The sequence below is a fragment of the Mchenga conophoros genome, linkage group LG22 (genome assembly GCF_057382185.1).
Source record: "Mchenga conophoros isolate Kocher_MC1m ecotype Shallow Benthic linkage group LG22, M_conophoros_male_GT1.1, whole genome shotgun sequence".
Lineage (NCBI taxonomy): Eukaryota > Metazoa > Chordata > Actinopteri > Cichliformes > Cichlidae > Mchenga > Mchenga conophoros.
Window position 1 is genome coordinate 36689124 of NC_140546.1, and position 25560 is coordinate 36714683.

The following is a 25560-nucleotide window of genomic DNA, read 5'->3' on the forward strand; positions in this document are numbered from 1 at the left end:
TGGGGAGATGTGGTGCTCTGCAGTGATAAATATGCCCCTGCCCTGACGTTTTATCTCCATTTTACAAAGTGTCTCAATTTTTTCTGATTTGGGATTGTATTATTTTGCATATTAGTTACTCTTTACTTGTTCTGTATTATATCTAGAATTGAATTTCAAATTCTTCTTCTCATATACAGTACAAATATTAAAGTTCCAACAGAGAACTTTCCTCTCAGACTGCAGGCTTATCCATTACAAAGTAGACTGGGAGGCAGACAACTCTTCTGAGGAACCAGTTTCCAGTTTGGATTCAGGAGACAGACACTCTCTCTACAATACAAAGAGGGGACTATTGTTGTGATCTGGCATGATACAAAATTTTTAACTGAACCGATGTTCGCAGAGTTTATAGATATGACATAATGTGGGAATCGTCTGCCTTGCTGCCGACTCGGTCTCTTACTCTAATCCTTCAGACAATGTCAGCCAAAAGATGTTTATTAATAACTAACTGGGGCTTAGGGGGGAATAAGTGACACATTCAACTCCCTGGCTATCTACCCTACTCATCCCAGGGGAGATCCATTTATAGGCAGCAAAGGCAGGTCATGAAATACTGTCGCAGGGCAGGCAGTCCTTCAACAGTGTCAGTTTGGATTGCATTTGTTCTAGCAAACAACCAACCATCTGATCACAGGGACATTTCATTAAAAAAATAAATTTAATTGATACTGTGTTTAGTTATGAAATTACAAATGTAAGTAAAATTTATTCATGTAGTGTTTTTAATAGAAATCATCAATTGTTTCTCAATAAAACAATAAAAATATAATAACAACATTAAAAAATACAAAATGACAGTAAAAGAAATAAAGTTTCAGTAATTTTATGTGGGATTGATCATTAATTAACAGATATTAGATTAGATTAGATAAACTTTATTAATCCCTCGGGTGGGTTCCTCTGGGAAATTCGGTTTCCAATAGCACAGCACCGACAGAAGTTACAGAACGTGAGCAGAAATATACCATATATACACATTTATAAATACAGAGAATACAAAAGGGATAAATAGAATAAATAGGAATAAGAATACAAGGGAACGGCACATTTCAAGTATTGAAGTCTATTACACAGTTGGATATTAACAAAAGTATTGCACAGTGAGGTGAAGAGGCACTACAGCTTAGTTGTTCCCCCCTCCTTTGTCCTCCTGTTTCCCCTCCCTCTCCCCTCCAGAGAGGAGTTAAACAGTCTGATGGCGTGTGGGACGAAGGAGTTTTTAAGTCTGCTGGTCCTTGTCTTTGGGAGAAGCAACCTGTCACTGAACAGACTCCTCTGGCCGTGTGCAGAGGATGCCCAGCATTGTTCATAATGTCCAGCAGTTTCTTTAATGTCCTTTTCTCTGCCACTGTCACCAGAGTGTCCAGCTTCATGCCGACCACAGAGCTAGCCCTCCTGATCAGTTTCTCCAGCCTGGATGAGTCCTTCTTTGCTGTGCTGCTCCCCCAGCACACCACAGCATAGAAAAGTACTCCAGCAACCACCGACTGGTAAAACATCCTCAGGAGCTTCCTGCAGATGTTAAAAGACCTCAGCCTCCTGAGGAAGTACAGTCGGCTTTGGGCTTTTTTATACAGGTGCTCTGTGTTGCATGACCAGTCCAGTTTATTGTTCACCAATAAAATATATTCTTTAATTATGGAAGTTTTGACCACAGAAATGGGTAAAAACAGTATATATGATTTTTATGAGTTCATCTTCAGGTATTAAACTTTTAAAAGCTATGATTATGGTCATTTCCCAGATGCTGCATTTACCATATCCATAACTGGTAAAATAGCAAAAATGACAAAAATAGAATGCACAATGTATCCACAAATTTATTTAATGTGAACAATAAATATTACTTCACATATAACTACTTCAGAGAAAGAAAAGAAAAGTTTGTTAGACTAAACATATGAAAAATATTTTTGTAATTAGTTTTGTAAAATAAAAATACCAAATATTATTCTGCAACCAACCAGATTTAACGTTTAAGTTTTGAAGAGAAACAAAGGTGTAGGTCTGTGGTGCAGCAGGAGCAGTTAACTTTCAAATGAGCACTATACAGGCCATTGCAGATTATCTGTCTTTTAACAAAGGTACAGTGTTGAACGCATTAAACCAACTCTTTCCTCTTATGATGTTGAGGATGGGCTTGCTGAAAAGCTTAGCAGTTTTAGCTCTTCAGATAGCTGCAGCATTCAGCGCTCATACTTCTTTGGATTTAGACAGATTTATCTATTCAAGTGTTTCACATTCTCACACAGATGTTTGCTGTTTCTCTAAGCAGATTCATGATATGAATTCTTGGTGTCAAGAAATATTTAAAGTGAAAAGGTGAATTTGCACAGTTTACATTTTGTATAGAAGGTTCCAAGTCTCACTGCAGAAATCAGAGATCTTTTGAATGTGTTGCTGACTGTCACCATCAGCTTTCATCTTCTGTGTCACAATGTAAATGAAAAGTACTGTAGTCGGTATATTCCTGATAGATTCTTCCCTCGGTGTTCGTGTGCTCGCTCAGTCTTAGTTATTATGCCAAATTCTTGTCTCTGTGTCTTACGTTTAGTTTCGCTTCCTTTGTCTTTCAGTGTGAATATTAGATTAATATGTAGGACTGCATTTGTTCAATATCTCTAAAATCAGAAACGTGCTGTCTCAGAGAGAGGCTGAAAAACTAGTTCATGCATTTATTACTTCCAGGCTGGACGACTGTAATTCAGTTCAGTTATCAAAATGTCCTAAGATCTGCCTGAAAAGCCTTCAGTTGATCCAAAATGTGGTTCCTTCCTAAATCCAGAATCAAATTTAAAGTCCTTGTCCTCACATGCAAAGTCTGGAAGAATCAGTCTTATAGTACCATAGTACAATACCAGAGTACTTTATAATGGGAGGCACTCTGTATTTGTTTATACACCACTCTGCACTTAGTCGTTAGTTATTATTTATCTCTGGATCTCTGGTGTTACTTCTTGTGAAAAAGGAGTTTTTTCTTTCCACTGTCAGTGTTTTTTCATAGGGGGTCGTCTGATCGTTTGAGTTTTCTTCGTATTGTTGCACAGTCGTTCATAAATGTGACTGTTGGTGTGATTTAGTGGTGTGTGAAAAAGGTCCAGGACCCAGTTGCAGAGGTTGCAGTTATCAGCAACAACAGTTTGCTAATAGTATTAAAGGTAGAGTTAAAGTCTAGGAGGAGCAGCCTGACACAGGAGCTGGCCATCTTTGTGAGAGCAGATCGTCAACACTGACCACTCTGCATCCAGTGCACAGTGACAATTTTTATGGCACATGAGTCCATGTTAGTGTATGTAGTGGGTCATAACTAGCCCCTTAATGCATTTCATGACATTGCTGCTGCACTCTTGATGCGCTCTCACTCTCTTCAGACACACTGGCACCGTCTGAAAGAGTGAGATGTTAAAAATATCTGTGCAGACTTGTGTGAGTTCATAAGCTCTGAACCCTCTTTGGAATACTGTTTGGGCCTTTTGCTTTTGCTTTCTGGGGGTTGATGCACGGCAGTGTGCTCGTCACATCTGCGCCAGACATACTGATTGGTCAGCTCAGCTGGTGAGACAGCGATTCTGGAGCTGGAGGAGGAGATTCATAGAAGGAGCCTGTAGGCTCTGTGAAGGGTAACTGAGGGACACTCAGCATCACTTACTATAGTCAGTGATGCACTGAAGAATGGCAATAGCGTGGTTGTTGACTTTGCATATAAGGACTTCATATATTCAACATGACTAATTAAAATTTCTCATCTAAATATAATTTCGACTTGCAGTTTTTACATATCCCTTAAGGATATTCAGTCTATTAGCACGACTCACATCGAAATGAAAGCAAGTCTTGATTTTTCCTCCCGGAGCTCCACCTGGAAAGGTTTTTGGTAGGAAAAAGTTAGTTTTGTTTTTCATTTTCTCTTTTGGAAACTTTAATGTTTCAACACTTTGAAGGAAAAAATACAAAAAGAAATGAATAAGCTCCAAACTAGCTCCATGTTAGCCATGAACAGGCCAGCTCGGGGCTATAACAAGACACCATAGTAATATCCTGGCCATCCTTTTATTTTGGTGAACAGTAAACAGCATGCACTGGGATGATGGAGGATGTAAAGTGGTGAGCTGTGGGAGTGAGATATGGAAAGGAGTGGTCATGTTGTTCTTAGTGTCATTGTGTCTTCTGACCTGAAGGATCCCACGTCTTCAGCTGTTTCAGGTCTTACACTACTTCAGCCTGTATACAGCAGCTGTTTCCTGTGTCTGCTGCTTTGCAAAACAACCTCAACCCCAGTTCTACCATTTCAAGCTGTTCGTGTCATTTCATGAACATTTCTGTTGTCAGTGATGCTTTGCTGTGTTTCATGACGGTGTCTTGGTACTACTCTTTCTCCCTCTATGCTTTCCATGTACAGAGATGGGCAGTAACGTGTTACTGTAATCCGATTACTTTTTTCAAGCAACGAGTAAAGTAAGGGATTACTATTGCAAAAACGGTAATTAGATTACCGTTACTTTCCCGTAGGAGCGCTGCGTTACTGCGTTACTAAAACAGTGATTTTTTTGCGAGAATGTCTCATGACAGTGACGTAAGCGAGTGCGCCGTTCGTGACAACAGCTGTGTGCAGATCAAGAATGGATCATATATCGAGTGCAGAGAGAGTATGAGCGTGCAGCGTTTAAAGCGTGGAAGTACTGACCTTACTTTGAGTTTGATTCCATAAAAAGTGACAAAAACATTAGTGTCCGCTGTGCGTGGGAAGAAAACTTCTTTTTACAGCGAAAAAAACCCCTAAACTTCCAAACAAGCACCGAGTAGCTACGACGTAATGGGAAACTCACAGAGAAACTCGCGGGTTCTTCCACTGACCGCGGCACACCTGCACCAGGGTAAACCTCCGCCTGCCCCACTCCTGCTTTACAGGTGAAAATAGAGCAACAGCACCGCTGAGTCTTTGACTTTATTTATTTTCTGCTGTGTTTTACTTGCATCTATTTGAAAGACTGAGTGTAAACACAAAAAATATTTTATTTTATGTGCTGGAATGTGCAGAAAATAGGTTTAAATGTTAAACTAATTTCTTCCAGTCAGTGAATGTTGCAGATAATTAAATGTTTGCTTGATGCATAAAGTTAAAAGATTAAAACTAATAAAACAAGTTTAAAAAAGAGACTTTTCCATCTGATCACATTTTGTATGATGGATTATGCAGAAAAAGTAGAATTGGGCTGAAAGATCTATCGCTTTATCACCTCTTCAGGTTGTAAATCGTGTTTTTAAAAAGTAACTAAGTAACTAAGTAATTAATTACTTTTGAAAATAAGTAATCAGTAAAGTAATGGGATTTCTTTTTTGGGGAAGTAATCAGTAATTAGTTACTGATTACTTTTTTCAAGTGACTTAACCAACACTGTCCATGTATGTGCATGGAAGGACAGACAAAAGTGGTCCTGAAAACACATTTCATTTCTGTTTTTTCCTCCTTCTTCACAGCTACATGATAAGAGCAGATCAAAGATATTCTGAGGTGCTTGTGTGGAGGTTCATCTTCCAGCTAATCTGCAGGGTACAGTTGTGTGTGATTTTGGGGGAGTGTCTCCTTGTCTGTCATATAAATAGTCTGCTGCTTTGTTAGAGTTGGTGTCTCTTCCAGTTTGCCAGTCTCAGGTTCTGCACCAATTAGTATTGATCTTTTACAGGAAAACGCTATTACACATCAACAAAAATGGAGGCCATCAAGAAGAAAATGCTTATGCTGAAGTTGGACAAGGAAAATGCGCTGGATCAGGCGGAACAGGCTGAAACGGACAGAAAAGCAGCTGAAGATAGAAGCAAGCAGGTAGGTCACACAGGTGCAAATCACATGAAGCGGACTCATCAGTCTGGTGGTTTATATGAGCTTAGTATGTGGTGTAGTTTAGCATCTTGTACCAATGAATGAATGAAAATAGGAAAGATGACTTTTTGAGACTTCCAGAGACCCAGTTATCTTTTATCTGTGGTTTTGGTGGATGGTAGTCAAACAAGGACCTGAGTCTGCTGCTGAGGAAAGTCTGTCCAAAAATGTACATTAAAATCTAACCCTGTGTTTCTTGTCCCACGCTATCAGCATGAAGACGAGCTTATACAAATGCAAAAGAAGCTGAAAGCAACAGAAGATGAGCTTGATAAATACTCCGAGGCCTTAAAGGATGCTCAGGAGAAGCTTGAAGTTGCTGATAAGAAAGCTGCTGATGTGAGTAAAACTAATTCACAGTGGTGTGTTTGGTGCATTTCATAATACCACATTATTGATTACTGACCAACCTTTACATTCTGAAAATACAAAAGAAAATATGTCTCTTCCACAAAGCAAACAGATTAGCAGGGTGCTGACGTGGATGTGACTCTTTGGGAGATTTTTTTCCCTATTTTATGACTGGGAAGGCCAAGAAACTGTAATACATGATACAGTGCTCTCTCAGTGGTGGCATTGTGTCTCACACAGCATGAACTGATGGCCAGTGTAAACCAAGCCAGTTTGAGTTCCTGTTTCAGCCTTGCATTCCATTCTCATCATGCTTACGTCTCACAGCTGTTGGGGGATTCAGAGCCCTTTTTAACTCTGATGTCAACCACCCAACCTTGGCAGTGAGATTAACAATTGTTCAAGTCCATTTTAGGTACCCATGCCTCCCAGATCACAGTAACTGACGGCCTTTATTTAATGGATGTAGCCTAATTTAGGCTCATTCACTGTGGCTCTCACAGCACAATAAGAACTAGACTATCATAAACCAGTGGGCTATTGCACTCACCTTTCTCCACCTGTTTTACTTTCATCCTTCAGCTCGTGCTACAATGTTTAGTTCTCAAAGGTGTCCATCCAAATGGTTCTCTTTCACACACTGACTTTGAGAATTTAAACTAGCGTCAGATTCACAGGACGGGCTCTCTGTCAGACATCGCTGAAGTGAAATACAAATGCAGGCCATAAGAGGCTGAAAGGAGATGGGGAACAAATGGAAAACAAACAGATGATATGACAAAAGTACTTTTTATACACACACTGAGGGGTGGTTAGAAATGAGACACCACTGAGGAAAGTCAGACACGGATTAAACTACAGAAAAGAGGGTGGGGCAGATAATCATACACAAGGAAAGACAAGACAGGAGTAGAAGGTCAGACACGAGGAAAGTAATGTTCAAAGGGAGGAAGAGGAATTAACCAAAAACCCATAAATAACACAGAAACTGACTAAATATAAACAGAGACAGAAGAGGAAACGGGGAGATTTCGTCTGAGAGAAGCGATAGTTATTTCTATTTCTCCATATTTTTGTATGTTTATTTGTTTTATGTTATCCATACAAATAAGTGTTCAAAACCTCTTTTGGACAGATGTCCAATGTTATGATCAGAAAGTCATTGGTGCCCACAGGTGCACACAAGTGGTGAGGCGGTGGAGTCCTTTTGTTTAATGGCTGACCCCATTAAATCCAGTCGAGCCAGTCGAACCAGTCGAGCCAGTCGAGCCAGCCGAACCAGTCGAACCAGTCGAGCCATTACTTACAGAAACTCAGTCCACTAATTTAGCTCTTAGCTACAGTCCGTATGTTTTTGGACAGTGGCACACTTTTTGTAATTTTGCCTCTATACAGCACCACACTGGATTTTAAATCAAACAATCAAAACCAATTTCAAAAACCCTTTCTTCAAAAGATATGGCAGTTACATCATGCAAAAACATAGATATATTTATACAAATATTTAAAATATTCCAGGAAAAAGGGAATTTATCTGTCTTTAAAGACAATATCACTATTAATCATTCTTTAGCTCTCATTTTCCAGAGTGTTGATTATGGACACGATTTACCAAAATAAATCTCTTTTGCTATCCATCAATAGTCCTTCAAATAAACCATAGCTTAAAGATTTTAGTTTGCTGTCAATGATAAAACCTGCTGTTCTGTAGCAGGCTAACAATAAATGTTCAAAGGTTCCACCTTCACCGTGGTTCAGCAGAGGACCTTTTCTTATGGTAATTTAATCTTTCTATATTCTCTTGATTCATAATTATCACCATGACCTCATCAGCACAAGCCATGGCTGCCATTCTGTATGAATCACAGATATTATTACAGACCACTGGACACGCTCAGCCTGAGGATCTATCTCGTTTTGCTGCGCGGCACTGACCAGCGACTCGATCTTCCAGGTGATCCAACGACGAGGGAGGCTGGGAGGATTGGTTCACTCTCTTTGGGGGGAGAGAGCATCTGCGTTGGTGCTCCACGAGTCTGGGAGGTAGAAGTTTGTATAGTTAAACTGGGCAACCAGAAAAAGACCACCTGGCTTGCAGTGAGTTTGATCATTTCTTGTGGTCATCCAAACAACAAAGGGATTTTCAGCTTCCTCTGCAAGTGCCTCCATTCTTCCAGCGCCAGCTTCACCACCAGCAGTTCTCACCTCCCCATGTTGTAATTGTGCTTTGTGGGTGACAGCTGATGAGCAAAGAAAGCCAAGGGGTGCATTTTATCAGCAGCCCTCTGGGACAACACTGCATCTAGAATCCAAAGTGTCAACCTCCTCAATGAACTAGAGTGTGTTGAGCAAGAATAAGCGCAGAGGCGAGCAGATGCTCCAGATGGTCGAAGGTTTCCCAGGCTGAGACATTCCACTAGAAAGGCGTCTTAAGAAAAGTCAGACTTTGCTATTGTTCCGATAAACCAGCGATAGAAGTTGGAAAAACCTAAAAAGTAGACACTGTAGATGTTTCCTGGATATGGGAACTACCACTGCCTGCACTTTCACCATGAATTTGCTGCATTCAACTATCTTTTGGAGCAAAATGTCCTGATTTGAAGTGAGGCCACAAAGAACTCACTCACGTTCTCCCCACTTTTGTCATTGGATGGTGATTGCATCCTGGTGCAAATCAGTGTCTGTTGAGCCCATTGTGGTCAGATTGTTGTGTCATAAAACCAGCAGAAAGATGGGCCCACTCACAGATCACTGAGAAAACATCATGACTCAGTGTTTCTGTGTTTCTCAGTTCTGGTATTGTTTAGCTTCCTTGTTCTTCCCACTTTAATCATTTTGTATTTCCAGTTCTGAATTGTTTGTTCCCTTTCGTGTCCTGGTTGTCTTGGTCTCGTCTGTGTTCTCCCCAGCCTGTCATGTCAGTCGCCCTCTCCATCTTCTCAGTCTGTCTCCCCTGTCCCAGTGTTTGTATATCTTAGTCTGCGTCTTAGTATGTTTCCTGTTTTATTTTGGCAGTCTCTCATCCTGTGCTCAGTGTGTTCAGTTTTGCTTCCTCCCTTCCTGTTAGTCTGATTATTTCCTGCTGTGTTCCCTCCTGTTTCCCATCCGCTCATTATCCTGTGTGTATTTAAGGCCTCAGTCTCCCTCTCCTCACTGGTGTGTTGTCCACTGGCTGTGTTTCTCAATGCTCCATGTTCTCCTCACTACTCGCTCCACAGAGATAAAGCTGCTTCTTCCAGTTTACCCTCTTCGTGTTTGAGTCCTGTAACTGGGTCCCACTCTTGACAGACATAACTAAGCATTTTGCAATCTGGCGCCATCTGTTACAGCTGAAATTTCTTAGGTATCAAAAAGCAGAAATGAGGTTTTCTTGGCAGTCGTCATTTTTGCAAAACCAAAAGAACTCAAAAGTACACAATACTGTACACAACAGTACTCCAGTGCATAATGTATCTGTGCGTGAACAAGTCAGTTAGGCAGAAAATAGCAATTCATGATGGAAACTGCCTTCAAGCCCTTGAGCTCTGCAGGAAATGTGGTTTTATCGAGATGGATTTTTTGGTAGCAAGACAGAAAAGACAGAATTGCTGTTAATGTTGTTGAAATGTGAATCGTAATTCTGGTCTTCGTGTGCTGCTGGTTCAGTAAATTTTGTCGTTGCACGATGAAACTGGCAGCTGTGGAATCTGTGAGAGCTGTGCTTTCAGCAGAGACACTGTTTGTGTACTTGTACTTGAATCTGTATTTTGTGTTTACATCTTTTCACTTATACCTGCTCGTTAATTGGTTAAAGAGTTATTCTAGCTGTTTTATTTTGCCCTTTCAATGCTTGTAAACCTTGGTATATTTTAGAAATGGGTCTAATTCCTGAAATAGATTTTTATGCCATTAGGAAAACATTCAGAACACCCGACACAGATCTTTCTGTTAAATATACTTTCAATCTTATGTTTATTTGTAAAGATCTACAGAAGTCTTTATTTGTCAGTCCTTTTTCTTTCAAATCTTCAAAACCTTTTTAATTGGTCCCATTAAGTGAATCAAAATATTTAACCAAACCCATATCTTTCCCTTTCTTAAATCAAGTATCCGTTATATTTGGGATAAATCCAGGGTTGTGTGAGTCTATAGGGCTCCTGGTCTGGTTCTGTCTGACCACATTAAATGAAGTCCTAGGACATGCTTGTATGCAGGGACTGGATTCATTAAGGTGTGTGGAGAGGCTTCTATCACCTATTATTACCTGCAGACCAGGTTACATATGTCCACTAGATTGCCAGTTGTGCATAAGATGTATTTCACCTGTGTGCACCTTCCTCCACCTTAACATGCCACCCTGTGTTCCTTCCTCTTCTTGAAACATGCATTGACCAGTCATTTCCATCCTTTGCTGAAATCACTTCCTCATCACCCGTGTTCCCATGTCTGTTAAAGTTGACACCAGTTACCACTCATTACCACTATATTCAACTTTTCTGACTGTGCAGCACACGCATTAACATTCACCTATTTCATGTACAGCTTTGAACTAATGCTCCGGTCTGACAGACGCTTCACCTGAACAGAACTATTCGTATACACTTCCTTCAAAATGACCCATAATCGAGTTCTCTCTCTAGAACAGTTTGAATCCACCTCCAATGCTACTGGCCTCATCACTTCGACCTGGTCTCTTGTACACACAATATGTCTGTTTTCCTTCTCTTCATAATATCTCCCTTCATGAGCCGTAGTCCATACGGACTCCTTACTCTTTTCCACGTTCCTGCATTTCTGTCTTTCTCGATGCCTCCTAACTCACCTTCCCTGCTGAGTCTTCCTTTGTCTTCGGCCAACAGTGGCACCCTGTTTTCGCCCTAACACCCCAACCATTTCTGCAGCATTCCAGCAATCAGGTATGTATCATAGAGAGGCCAGACCAGAGCCACTCCTCAGTAAAAGTAAGTTGGAGTTTTCCAAAAGGCACCTGAAGCACTCTCGCACGATGAGAAACAAAATTCCCTGCTCTGATGAAACAAACACTTAGCTCTTTGGCCTGAATGCCAAGCATGATGTCTGGAGGAAATCAGGCACCGCTCATCACCTGGCCAATGCCATCTCTACAGTGAAGCATGATGGTGGCAACCGGCTCCAAACTGCTCTGGGCCTCGAAGGTCCTAAGCACACAGTCCAGATAACAAAGGAGTCACTTTATGATTACTCTGTCCTTATGTGACCTATAGAGCCAAGACTTGATTTAAGACCTGTTAAATCTAATATTTGTAAATATGTTTAAAAAGAAAATTTCAAGCAAATGGAATAATGGTGTAATAAGACAAAATGTGGAAAAAGAGAGAATACATGCACTGTATCACGATAAGCTTCTGGCTGAGTACATCATCCTAACTCACTGAAAACCAAAAAGGTTATTTGAAGAGATTCTTTGGAAAAGCTTTGTCCACATCCACATTATATTATCCACTTCTTTGGAATAACATGCAATACGCTTCTATCAGGAAATGCTGCTTTTACTGTGTTAGACATGTGCAGCGTATGTAACAGACTGTTTTTCTAATTAATCTGCTCCTTGTATTCTCAGGCAGAGGCAGAAGTGGCTTCCCTCAACAGACGTATCCAGCTCGTAGAGGAGGAGCTGGACCGCGCTCAGGAGAGGCTGGCAACAGCTCTGCAGAAACTGGAAGAAGCTGAGAAGGCTGCAGATGAGAGCGAGAGGTGACTCTGCTGTGACCTCTATTGTTCTTCTGCGATGAGTATCACAAGTCAAGCGTTATAGGAACAGCTTGAATGTCAGTGACCACACTTTTCCCGTTGGATGGTTCATGAACATACTGTGCTAGAACCACACAAAAAAGACCTGGGACTGAAAATGTATCTTAATATATCAGTAAAAAACTCCATAGATGTTGAATAGCTACTGAGTATTTGAGCTTAGTGCAGCCATGGAAGCAGATGGAAATTTAAACTGCAAGCGAGATCTTTGTACTGGCTGATCAGACTTTATACAAAACAGGCGCCAGGAACTAAACAGGAACCCTAAACTGGGGGTACACTAGAAACCAGGAACACTTGGAGGTCATCAGACCCATGACTGGAACATAAGAGACACTGACAGAGTGTATACATAAGAGAAGTGGAGATGCATAGAAACACAGCTGGAGCAAACTAGACAAACGTTAGAGGGGAAACAAAACTGAACACAATGCACATGAGACAAGGAGCGAGAGAGCGAGGGACATGACGGGCTGGGGGGAACACAGACGAGACCAAGACAACGAGGACACGAAATGGAACAAGTAACTAGAAATGCAAATGATTCAACTAGCTACATACACGTGGCTACAATGAAACTACATAACAAACTTAGAAATAGCGACCAAACTAACAACCTTGACGAGTCCAACAGAAAACAGGCGTCCTTACAATTGGACAATCTGTGTAACCTCTGTAAGGCCAAGGTATCGCCTCATGCTACTGGTACACACACCAACACCAGCCAAATGCAAAACTAAAAAGTACCAAAAAAAACATTCAGAAAAGATGAGGAGGGGAAAGAGTCAGTGGCCTACACCTGTTAAACCTGCTTCTCTGGTGCACTTGTTAGTTTTATTAAGACCAAAGCAGCTCAAACAATCCCCTTTGCTACTTAACAGATCAGGTCAATATCTGAAAGTTTCATTGAGTTGGTGCTATACTCATTTTTTTAATTGTGTATTATTGCACAGTCTATTATTAGCTTCCTCCCAGTCATATGTAAGGCAGCAGCATCTAAACAGAGGTTATTAACACCACGTTCTTATATTTAGCTGACAGATTTTCAAAATGAACTGTTCTATGCATCAAATCCTATCTGCCCCACAGAAAACACTGTGTAGCTATGGTGACAGGTCACTGTGTGGCAGCACCATGACCTAAGTGAGGCTCTTGATTACATATTTGATCACCACACTGGTGAGGAGGAGAGAGGCCAGGAAACTGACAGTGAGGATGGATCAGAAGCTGAAGATGGCACGGAATATAATCCAGATAAAGAGGAATGATGATGACGATGATGGCCATCGAATCATGCTTTGAACTGTTCCTGATTAATTAAACATGATTTACATGTTGTCATGGGCGATTCGCTTTGACAGCCACAATACTATTCAGGGTCATCATCAGCAAGACAAACTGGCAGTGATTAGAGGTTTGTGACGAGTGCGTGGAATAGCAGCCACTCATCACTCATGTCCAAGTCCAAACATCACAGTGTCTGGCCACCGGTAGGGGACGCTGCCCTTTCAAAAAGTATATGCCAATCAAGCAGTCTAAACATGGCATAAAGATATGTCAGAAGTGCAGTTTTGGGATAATTTCCTAGCCACACAAATAAAACATTCCCGTCCACTTTTGGCCAGGACCACAACAGGTGTTGCTTTATGTGACTATAAAAGATTTGAAATGGTTTAAAAACAAATGTTCTTAACGTTGTAACTTATCCAAAGTAGCCTGTGATAAACAGTAGACTGTGTTTCATCTGATCATTTCTTACAGTCAAACTAATCCAGATGTTTTTTCAGATTAATGAGACTTAGAAAGGCTGTCATGCTCACAAGAACGTGAGCTGATTACAAAAATCTAACACAACATACAGTGATAATACATCTATTATTATAGTTTCTATATCTGATCGAGAACACAAAATTGTTTTACATGAAATGAACGAAGCACGAGGGTTAAAAATGTTTAGCAGTGTATTTGTATTGTCAGAAAGTAAGGATGGTTTGTCTGCACAGAGGCATGAAGGTGATTGAGAACAGAGCTCTGAAAGATGAAGAGAAGATGGAGCTCCAGGAGATTCAGCTGAAGGAAGCTAAACACATCGCTGAGGAGGCTGACCGCAAATACGAGGAGGCGAGTGTTTTTGTTCTTGTCTGTTGCAGTCCGCTGCAGTGATGCACTTTCTTTAGGAACCAAAGACATTTGAAAGGAGCTGGTAACTGTATCTACCTCTGTGTTGTTATTACAATAATACTGAAAAATAGCAAATCCACGGTGCAGGACCTTAAACTCTCACACTTTCTCCTCAGGTTGCTCGTAAACTGGTGATTGTAGAAGGAGAGTTAGAGCGTACAGAGGAGAGGGCAGAGCTGGCTGAGGCGTGAGTACATATATCGTGTTACCTGCCTCATGTTTGGGGTTTTTTGAAGGACAGAAGCAATTATTTCCTAGGAGCACTGCTTCAAGTGTTTACAGGGGTTTTTTTTACATGTCATGGCAAACATTTAAACTGTGAGTTTTCTGCACCAACCTGTTTTTGTCTTCTAAAAACTCTAAAAGTAAATGTGCTGAGCTGGAGGATGAACTGAAGAATGTCACCAATAACCTAAAGTCCCTGGAGGCCAGGGCTGAGAAGGTAAGGAAAGGCCAGAGACACTGAGAGTAAACATATATTTTCAAAACGTGACTTTTTACATATAACAATAAAGAAGCTGACACAGTACACTCGGGAGGTTTAGAGTCAAACCAAGTATCTCCTTGCCCCGCTGTGACACTTCACCATCCTGCAGACCTCACCCTCTGAATAATCTTCTCCTTCCACACAGTACTCGCAAAAGGAGGACAAGTATGAGGAAGAAATTAAGATCCTAACTGACAAACTGAAAGAGGTGAGCAAGAAAGAAAAATGACCTGTAGATATTCTAAATGCTGGATTTATTGATCATTTTATTTATCTATTTAAAATATTTTCTACATTTAAATGAGCGCTGGGCTCTAAATGTTTTGATGCTTTGAGAGGTCAACATACTGCTGCATTTCTGTTACTTCTTCAACTTCGTTGTCTGATCAAAAGTTGTTGCTTTAACAGGCCGAGACGCGAGCTGAGTTTGCTGAGAGATCTGTGGCCAAGCTGGAGAAGACAATTGATGATCTGGAAGGTAAAACACTCATTTCTCAACAAAGTTCACCCTTTAATTACCGTATTTTTCAGACCATAAGGTGCACCAGATTATAAGACGCACTAAGCGAAACAAAACAGTCAAATAAGTCACACTTTACTCAACTCATTCTTCTTGCTTCCTCCACTTCTGTACCATTGATTCATTAATGTTGAATTCTCTGGCAGCTGCTCTATTCCCATGTTGTTGCAGTATATTAATCACTAACCTCGTATTGTGGATGGATTATCTCAGTTGTTCTCCTGACTGAAGTTTGGTCCGTTTACAGCATCCTGCCATGCGATTGCATTTGTCTCTAACTATCAGGAACCTTAACATTATCCAGTGGAAAAAAGTTAGCGTTCATCCTCCAGCTTCACTGTGTTTGTTATGCTAACATAGCTGTGTCGCTAGCGACACGTAGCACATCATTATATACAGTAGCAGCTAGCCCAACTTCAGTAACCCTACAAACGTCACTGCTGTTTACTTTCCTGTCTTCATTTATGTTGGAAGTGATAGCAGAGCTGTACGTTTTAATATTTTCAGAAATCTCTCAGTCAGAACATGCTATGGTCATGTCCAAATTCATGGGCTGCATCCTCCTGAGGACCCGGCCTTCGTGGTCTACGTGGGCCGGGTCCTCAGAAGGTCGGGTAGGCCGGAAGTAAACGGCTGTGGAATTGGACGGTCCAGCCTTCTGATCAGCGTCACCACTGTTCTCGGTGGAGTTTAATAAACTCGTCCGTCTGCTTCTTGCTATCTAAAATATAACCAGACACTGGTGTAAATTCTCGACTGTCTCATACTTCTGTTTAATCAGTTTTCTGTTTGACGTTTAGTCAGCTGTGTGAAAACCAAGGAGGAACCCACCCGGGGGATTAATAGTTTTATTTTATCTAATCTAATCTAATAACTTTAATCTCAGCCAAACCGATTTACTCACGAACAAATAAAACACTGAAAAAAGCCCAACAATAACATTTTTAGGTTGTCTAAGTGACTTATATATTACGTTTAACCTGAGTAGCAAAAGTCTGCGGTGATCTGAAAATGATGTGCCGGGAGTTGTGCCATTCTCGGCGGCTTCAGTGACCCTCGAGCTCCCGGCTAGCTATCGAGCTGGTGGGTAACAGACGTCTCCGAAAATGTCGGCACACTTTTGCAAATATGCGATATCTTGATAAACCGAGCAGATATTTGAAGTTTACACAACTACTTTCTCACCTGAAAATATGTTAAAAGTTTATTTTGTGACCCAGAAAGAATAATAAGAGTAATTTTAAAACTTAGTAGCGGACGCCATTGCCAGAAACTGGAGTTTGGCTGGGCCGCGCTATGAATTCTGGGATATGGTGAACCACGAAGGACACACCCGACCCATCCTTCAAATTCGGGGAAAAGGAGGACGCATTTGTCGGCTGCATTCGGAGGAGTCTACGACTTTGGACAGCCTTCGTTCGCTGTATATATATATACATATATACACACACACACACACACACACACACACATATGTATATATATATATATATATATATATATATATATATATATATATATATATATATATATATATATATATATATGTGTGTGTGTGTGTGTGTATATATATACACACACACACACACACACATATGTATATATATATATATATATATATATATATATGTGTGTGTGTGTGTGTGTATATATATACACACACACACACACACACACACATATGTATGTATATATATATATATATATATATATATATATATATATATATATTTATACATATGTGTGTGTGTGTGTGTGTGTATATATATACACACACACACACACACACATATGCATATATATATATATATATATATATATATATATATATATGCATATGTGTGTGTGTGTGTATATATATACACATATATATATATACACACACACACACATATATATATATATATATATATGTGTGTGTGTGTGTGTGTGTATATATACATATATACACACACACACACACACATATGTATATATATATATATATATATATACATATGTGTGTGTGCGTGTATATATATACACGCACACACACATATGTATATATATATATATATATACATATGTGTGTGTGTGTGTGTGTATATATACACATATATATACACACACACACATATATATATTAGGGGTGCACGGTTCGGTTCGGTTCGATACTTTGGTGTCACGGTTCGATATTTTTTCGATACAAAAAAAATGTTCATGCCTTTTTAATTTGTCATTTATTAAAATTATAAATATATATTTTAACTCAAAAGTACAGTTTTTAAATTTAACCCTAACCCTTGTGCGTGTTTTTTATTTTGACAGCGAATGCGCACCTGCGGACCACTTATGTGCAGCCCTGGTTATTTAGCTCGTCATATTGCAGCCACAGAAATTCTTTTGTCCATGAAACCATAAAGCTGCACTTTCTTTTTGCCTTATAGTCTCATTTGTCATAACTTCTCCGTTTTGTGGTAAGCTTTTCTTTGGCTGTCACTTCTTCACCCCGACCTGTCTTATTTGGCTCAGCAGAACTAAAATATAAATCCTGCTACTTTTACACACGACTCACATAAGCTCAGCGATTCTCTGCGCGATCAACCTCTCACATGTTTAAGCTGCGGGAGATTTCACTTGTCATGTTTGCATAGTAAGCTAACGATTAATAAGACGATGTCAGAGGAATTGGTGCACAAATTATCATCACTCACAGATCAGTGCTGTCATTGCAAAGTGAAAGCAAAAAAACAAGCGCAAATTCAAACGCGATTTCAATATGTCACATATTGACAGTGGCTCACCGATGCCAATGACATAATTACCCAGCTACATTTCTGAAAGAATGCAAAAGCATTGACATATATTTTTCCTACAATAGCCCGACGGGCAGGGAAGAGATAGAATTTTGGTAGCCCGACTGGAAAGATCGCTAGCTCCGGGACGTCGGGCTAGCGATTTTGCAAGCCCTGTATCTGATTGAGGAATCACTCATCTTTGGAAAAGAGAGTTTATTACAGAGAAATGTCTCTTTCCAAAATAAAAGCTATACTATCCGCTTCTTCTGGGCTATATTCTCAGCAGCATAAGGAGAATCATGTGCTAACAGCTGTCTAAATGACTCGGCTAAAGTTAGTAGCATGCTTGTTGTTTTTGTCTTTGCACTAGGATGATGTCGGCGTAAATGTGCAGTCATATTCGTTGTGTTCCCACTAGTGCTTTCAGGTTAATCTCGTTGTAATCAGTAATCTTCCGGCGTCAGTAATCTTCCGGCGCCCCCCGTGTGCCTGTTACAGCAGCTCTGCTCAATCTGAGTTTCTTTCTTTCTTATCTTTTCTTCTCGTAATTTTTTATAACTAACGTATCAGTAATTAGACTCTGCAACCATGTTCTACCGTTTTGTGCTAGTTCTGGTCGTTTTTCTTAGTTTATTTCTACTTTTTTCACGCGTGTCTGGGGACCCAGAGCAGGGATCCTTTGTTTACAGTAAGGATCAGCTGTTAGCGCTGCGTCCCGCAGCGGTACTGCCGGCGGACAGACCCGACATTCCCAGCGAGCTGAGGAGGAAAAGACGGGGGTGTCGTGCTGGGAAGGAGCGCCGTCGCCCGAGAAGGAGACGTTATCGACCATCTCTTCCTTCTGTAATCATTGGAAACGTAAGATCTTTGCCCAATAAGATGGATGAGCTCACGTCGCTAACCTGGTCACAGAGGGAGTACCGGCAATGTAGCATCATGATGCTAACGGAGTCGTGGCTAACACCGCTAACTCCGGACACAAGCGTGACACTACCGGGATTTCAGATGCTGCGAGCGGACAGGACGAGAGAGAGCGGTAAGAGGAAAGGAGGGGGACTGGCAGTTTTTGTGAACGACAGATGGTGTAACCCTGGGCACATCACTGTGAAAGAACAACTCTGCAGCAGAGACATTGAGCTGTTAGCCGTTAGCATGCGTCTGTACTATCTGCCCCGGGAATTCTCGCATGTTATCGCGATAACAGCGTATGTCCCCCCCTCGGCCAACGCGGATGCAGCCTGTGACACTCTCCACTCAGTGGTCAGCAGACTGCAAACACAATCTCCGAGAGCCCTTCTCATAATATCAGGGGACTTCAATCATGCCTCTTTGGACTCCACACTGCCCACCTTCACCCAGTATGTGACCTGCTCAACCAGAGACAATAAAACACTGGACTTACTGTATGCCAATGCTGAAGAGGCATACAGTTCATCACCTCTCCCTCCACTGGGCAAATCTGACCACAACCTGGTGCACCTTGTCCCTGTGTATGAGCCCTTAGTGCGCAGGGTGCCACCAGCCACCCGCACAGTACAGAGATGGTCAGAGGAGAGCGAGGAGGCTCTTAAGGACTGTTTTGAGTCGACTGTGTGGGAGGTGATCTGTGACGACCACGGAGAGGACATCGACAGCCTTACTACATGCATTACTGACTATATAAACTTCTGTGTGGATAACACCGTACCTACCAGGACTGTACGGTGTTTCTCCAACAACAAACCTTGGATTACCCCAGAAATTAAAGCTGTCCTCAAGCAGAAGAGGAGAGCCTTCAAATCCAAAGACAAAGAGGAGTTGAAAAGGGTGCAGAGAGAGTTGAGGGGACTGATAAGGAATGGGAAGGACAGCTACAGGCAGAAGATGGAGAACCAGCTTCAGTAAAACAACGTTGGTGAAGTCTGGAGAGGCCTCAGAACCATCTCAGGCCACAAACAGCAGAACTCTCTGCCTGGGAGGGATGTGAGATGGGCAAATGAACTGAATCATTTCTTCAACAGATTTGATTCAACCATGAGACAGTCTACAACATCGGCTGCAGACTCACCCACCCCCACTGCTGCTGTTCCACCTCTGACACCTCAGACACTTCACACCTCCTCTATTCACCCTGCTCACTCCTCCCCACCCCCAACAACAGCATCCAATACACACTCAACACAAGGCTCCAGCCTGTCTCTCTCAACCACCCAGGTTAGGAGGGAACTGAGGAGGATTAATGGCAAGAAGGCAGCGGGCCCAGATGGCATCAGCTCGAGGGTCGTCAGGTCCTGCGCGGACCAACTGTGTGGGGTGATGGAGCACCTCTTCAACCTGAGCCTGAGGTTGGGAAGAGTCCCACAGCTCTGGAAAACCTCCTGTGTTGTACCAGTGCCAAAGACTTCACGCCCCAAGGACCTCAACAGCTACAGGCCGGTGGCTCTGACATCCCACCTGATGAAGACCCTGGAGCAGTTGGTCCTGGCTCAGCTTCGGCGCCTAACAAGCTCATCACTGGACCCACTTCAGTTTGCCTACCAGCCTGGCATTGGCGCGGATGATGCCGTCATTCACCTCCTACATCGTTCCCTCGCTCACCTGGAGACCGCTGGAAGCACTGTGAGAATCATGTTCTTTGATTTCTCCAGTGCCTTCAACACTATTCTTCCCTCGGTTCTGAAGGACAAGCTGGAGAACTCTGGAGTGGACCATCACCTCACTACCTGGATTTTGGACTACCTCACCGACCGACCACAGTATGTGAGGACTCAGGGCTGTGTGTCGGACAGGGTCGTCTGCAGTACGGGGGCCCCACAGGGAACGGTTCTGGCTCCGTTCCTCTTCACCATCTACACTGCACACTTCTCCCACAATTCCACCCAGTGCTTCCTGCAGAAGTTCTCTGATGACTCTGCAATAGTCGGCCTCATCACTGATGGGGACGACAAGGAGTACAGAGGACTGACTCAAGACTTTGTGGACTGGTGCCAGCTGAACTACCTCCAGATCAACGCCAGTAAAACCAAGGAGCTGGTGGTAGACTTCCGCAGGCACAAGCATTCTCCACTGCAACCACTGAACATCCAAGGTATGGACATTGAGGCTGTGGACAGCTACAGGTACCTTGGTGTTCATCTGAACAACAGACTGGACTGGACTCATAACTCAGACGCCCTCTACAGGAAAGGGCAGAGCAGGCTGTACCTGCTGCGGAGACTCAGGTCGTTTGGAGTGGAGGGCCCACTCCTGAAGACCTTCTATGACTCTGTTGTGGCTTCTGCTATCTTTTATGGTGTGGTCTGCTGGGGCGGCAGCATCTCTGCTGGGGACAGGAAGAGACTGAACAGGGTGATCCGAAGGGCCAGCTCTGTTCTAGGATGCCCTCTGGACCCAGTGGAGGTGGTGAGTGACAGGAGAACGGCGGCTAAGCTGTCATCCCTGTTGGACAACGTCTCCCACCCCATGCAGCAGACTGTGACAGCACTGAGCAGCTCCTTCAGTGGGAGACTGCGGCACCCACGGTGTGGGACGGAGAGATTTCGCAGGTCTTTCCTCCCCACTGCTGTCAGACTCCATAATAAAGACTTTAACTGATCAAGCACACCCATCCATACATATGCAATAATACTAAGTGCAATAATCCTTTCTGTCATCGTTGTATTTTTACTCAGTTGTATATAGCATTCGTATTCTATTTTTATCTTATTGTATATTTTTATTCTATTTTATTCTACTGTATATAGTATATTATTTTATTCTATTCTGTACAGCTGTGTACTGTATTTATTCTTATTGTATTCTAATTTTTGCGTCATAACTTTTGCACTGTCCACTTCCTGCTGTGACAAAACAAATTTCCCACGTGTTGGACTAATAAAGGTTATCTTATCTTATCTTATCTTGAAATGACCTTAACGCCACAACACGGCAAATCTCCGTTAACGAGCTACCGCCGTGCGTGGGGCTAGACGGCCAACACGTTAACGAGCTAACTGCGCTAACACACTAGTTCACACCAATGTAATTAAGCATTGCATGGCACATCCAACATACTGTTTTACTTTAGTCCATGACGCGCTTACCTTCAGGGTCATACGTCACATGAAAACCAAAATAATTCCAAACGCCAGATCTGAATGAGGGTGGGGGAGGTCCATGTTGCAAGGAGAGCTTAACTTCTGTCTCGCTAGCTTGCCCTGCGCTCTTCCTCCTGACTATGCTGTCTGTGTTGAGCGCTCAGTGGATCTGCGCTCGACAGTGCAGCCTAGGCGGAGTAGTCGAACGCAGATTCACTGAGCGCTCAAAACAGACAGCATCGTCAGAAGGAAAGTTGATTAAATTACAAATGTTGTATTGTTCGATACATATGCGTACCGAACCGAAAGCACTGTATCGAACGGTTCAATATCGATACGAATATCGTTGCACCCCTAATATATATATATATATATATATATATATATATATATATATATATATATATATATATACCCAATACCCAATTATTAGCACAGACGCATTGTGATTAAATGCTTCCTGGCTCCATTTAAAGCTCATAATGGCAGAGTCATCACAGTACGGATACCGACTACGGAACAGAGCAGTCGTCAGCCACCTCCTGTACATGGATGACATCAAGCTGTATGCCAAGAGTGAACGAGACATCGATTCACTGATCCACACTACCAGGATATACAGCAATGACATTGGAATGTCGTTCGGACTGGAGAAGTGTAGTCGGATGGTAACAAAGAGAGGGAAGGTAGTCAGAACTGAGGGGATTGAACTACCAGAAGGCAACATTGCAGACATAGAGGACAGTTACAAGTACCTGGGGATCCCGCAGGCGAATGGGAACCATGAAGAGGCCGCTAGAAAAGCTGCAACCACCAAGTACCTGCAGAGGGTCAGGCAAGTCCTGAGGAGTCAGCTGAATGGTAAGAACAAGATCCGGGCCATCAACACGTACGCCCTGCCCGTGATCAGGTACCCTGCTGGGGTAATAGGCTGGCCAAAGGAGGAGATAGAAGCCACTGACATCAAGACAAGAAAGCTCCTTACCATGCATGGAGGGTTTCACCCCAAGTCCAGCACCCTGAGGCTGTACGCTAAGCGGAAGGAAGGGGGCCGGGGACTGGTGAGTGTCAGCACCACAGTCCAGGATGAGACAACGAACATCCAAGAATACATTGGGAAGATGGCCCCAACTGACCGAGTGCTCAGTGAATACCTCAGGCAGCAGAAACCCAAGAAAGAGGAGGGAGACGAGGAACCATCATGGAAGGACAGGCCCCTGCACGGTATGTACCACCGGCAGATAGAGGAGGTGGCTGATATCCAGAAATCCTACCAGTGGCTGGACAAAGCTGGACTGAAAGACAGCACAGAGGCACTAATCATGGCAGCACAAGAACAAGCTCTGAGTACAAGATCCATAGAGGCTGGGGTCTATCACACCAGGCAAGACCCCAGGTGCAGGCTGTGTAAAGATGCCCCAGAGACAATCCAGCACATAACAGCAGGGTGCAAGATGCTAGCAGGCATACATGCATGTATGGGAGGATGTCTCCAGTACGTTCAGTTGTGATGAAGAGTCCAAGACAGTGAGCAGCACTAACACAGAAAACAAGGCTACTCTTATTAACTGGACTCTTCTATTTAAGAAAGAACTGCTTAGTTCATTTTTTTATAACTTAGTATTTCACTGTGAATGTTTCTGCAGATCAGTTTCAGCCTCTTTGTTCAAACTGTCTGTTTTCTTTCTTCACTTTTGTCTCTTGTCTGTGTTTATACCCACAGATGAACTTTATGCACAAAAGCTCAAGTACAAAGCCATCAGTGAGGAACTGGACCATGCCCTTAATGACATGACCTCTATGTAAGTTGTGACAGCACATGGATGACCAAGAGTCTTGCACATTTAAATCAACCACTTTGTGATTTAATAATGAATTGTGCCATAAAATATGCATTATTAGTAAATTGATTTCAGAGCATCAGGCTGTCCATTTTACTGCATTAATTTAAAAAATGCTTTAGAAAATTACAAAAATCTTAATTATTGTTAAATTAAGTTTTTAATTGAGTGTTTAATCTTTTTTTTCTAAATAAACAACTAAACATTAAAGAGTTTGATAGTGTTTTACCACCCAGAATAAGTGCACTGTAAACTTTAAGGTACTGATGTTCTGTGTGGCCTCTTCTTACTGTTGATAGACAAACAGCGGGTACAGAATTGAGACACTATTGAAGGCTGATATGCTTGTTTTGGGACCTCAAAGATGATGCTGAAAACACACTAAAGGTTTAAACCAGGGGTCAGCAACCGTTAACACCCAAAGAGCCATTTGGAGCCGGTTTCCACGCAAAAGAAAACACTGGGAGCCGCAAATACTTTCTGACATCTAAAATGAAGATAACACTGTATATATTGTTTTTTACTTTTATGCTTTGTGTGAACAACTAAGGTGTGCTGCTTATGAAATCCATGAAGTGCTACAGAGAAAATGACATTTTATTTATGTAATTAACACATTTTGAACTGAAAGAAATATAACAAAAGGAAAGCTGAACTAAAATGATCCAGCAAACAAAAACTGTTGTGAGCCGCCCCCCTTATATCTCCTTTGGGCTTTTGGAGCCTTGACCTGACTTTTAAAAAATAATTGAAGAAAAAAACATTCTGCCTAAATACGTATTTTACCTGGTTAATGTGTGTGGCGGGCGTGGTCTGTGCGGAGTCAAATATCTTGTCAGCAAATTGAGCACCTCTGTTAAAGCTGACGGATTCATCAATGGGTTCTTTTGTCGTGGCCACCATGTTATCTGTAAATCTAGACCTGCTTGTAAACATGTTGAATGGCCTATCAATGTTGCACTTGTGTTGCCTAAGATGTTATTTCAGATATAATTGCACTTACTGTCTTTTGCTTCTGTTGTTTTCAGCTAAATGTTCAGAATCTCCACCATCCTTCCAGGTTGTGACCTTTTCTTCTGCTGACCATTACTCTCAGCTCTGCGTCTGTGATCGCCTACCTGTATTTACAGTATTCCCTCTAAATCCTCGAAGTTTGCTCCCGTGCAGTTAGCCTCTTATGATTCAGTTGTCCATGGATAATTGTTTGCTCTCTTAAATGTTGTTTTGTTTTGCTCTTCGTTGTGCTTCTGTATCAATTCTGTGCTGTATCCCTGTTTAAGGAAACATCTCTGGGTTACGTCATCTGTATTCATGGTTTATTTTCTTAGTTTGAAGTTATTAATATTTGTCTTGCAATTTCGACGGGCGTTCTGCAGTGTTCAGTCCCTAATGAATGCTTTCAGGATTTTCTTGTCTCAGGAATTCATGGAAAATTTGGTGATGAAAACCACATCTGGATAGAAATATCACCAACCTATATATATAAATATACTTAAAGATTTTCCTGAATTGTGAATTACAAAGTATTATGATTGTAAAGCCCTGGTGAAAGTATGTCTCATGTTCATTTGTCTGTCAGCAAAGTAATTTGAACAGTTTTGGAATTTGGTGGAGACGTGGAGCACAGGCAAAAAAATAAAACCATTTACATTT

General features: G+C 41.9%; 1 protein-coding gene across 2 annotated transcripts; it reads left to right on the top strand.

Moving 5' to 3' along the window:
- Positions 1 to 5675: 5675 nt before the first annotated feature.
- LOC146549864 (tropomyosin alpha-1 chain-like) lies at positions 5676 to 25560 on the top strand. Of its 2 annotated transcripts, XM_085261746.1 has the most exons (10): positions 5676 to 5869; positions 6140 to 6265; positions 11856 to 11989; positions 14050 to 14167; positions 14344 to 14414; positions 14594 to 14669; positions 14860 to 14922; positions 15123 to 15192; positions 23790 to 23868; positions 24936 to 25560. In XM_085261746.1, the coding sequence occupies exons 1-10, from the start codon at positions 5756 to 5758 to the stop codon at positions 24937 to 24939; spliced, it is 855 nt and encodes a 284-aa protein (XP_085117872.1). In that variant the 5' UTR covers positions 5676 to 5755; the 3' UTR covers positions 24940 to 25560. The 2 variants fall into 2 exon arrangements, with proteins under 2 accessions (XP_085117872.1, XP_085117873.1); XM_085261747.1 differs by lacking the exon at positions 24936 to 25560 and having other exon boundaries at positions 23790 to 23872.

What these genes read in the sequence shown, in the direction of transcription:
- LOC146549864 (XM_085261746.1), top strand. Translation starts at nt 5,756, where the DNA reads ATGGAGGCCATCAAGAAGAAAATGCTTATGCTGAAGTTGGACAAGGAA. An exon ending in CTGAAGATAGAAGCAAGCAG is followed by an intron (nt 5,870 to 6,139) that starts GTAGGTCACACA and finishes CCACGCTATCAG; the next exon opens with CATGAAGACGAGCTTATACA. An exon ending in TAACTGACAAACTGAAAGAG is followed by an intron (nt 14,923 to 15,122) that starts GTGAGCAAGAAA and finishes TTGCTTTAACAG; the next exon opens with GCCGAGACGCGAGCTGAGTT.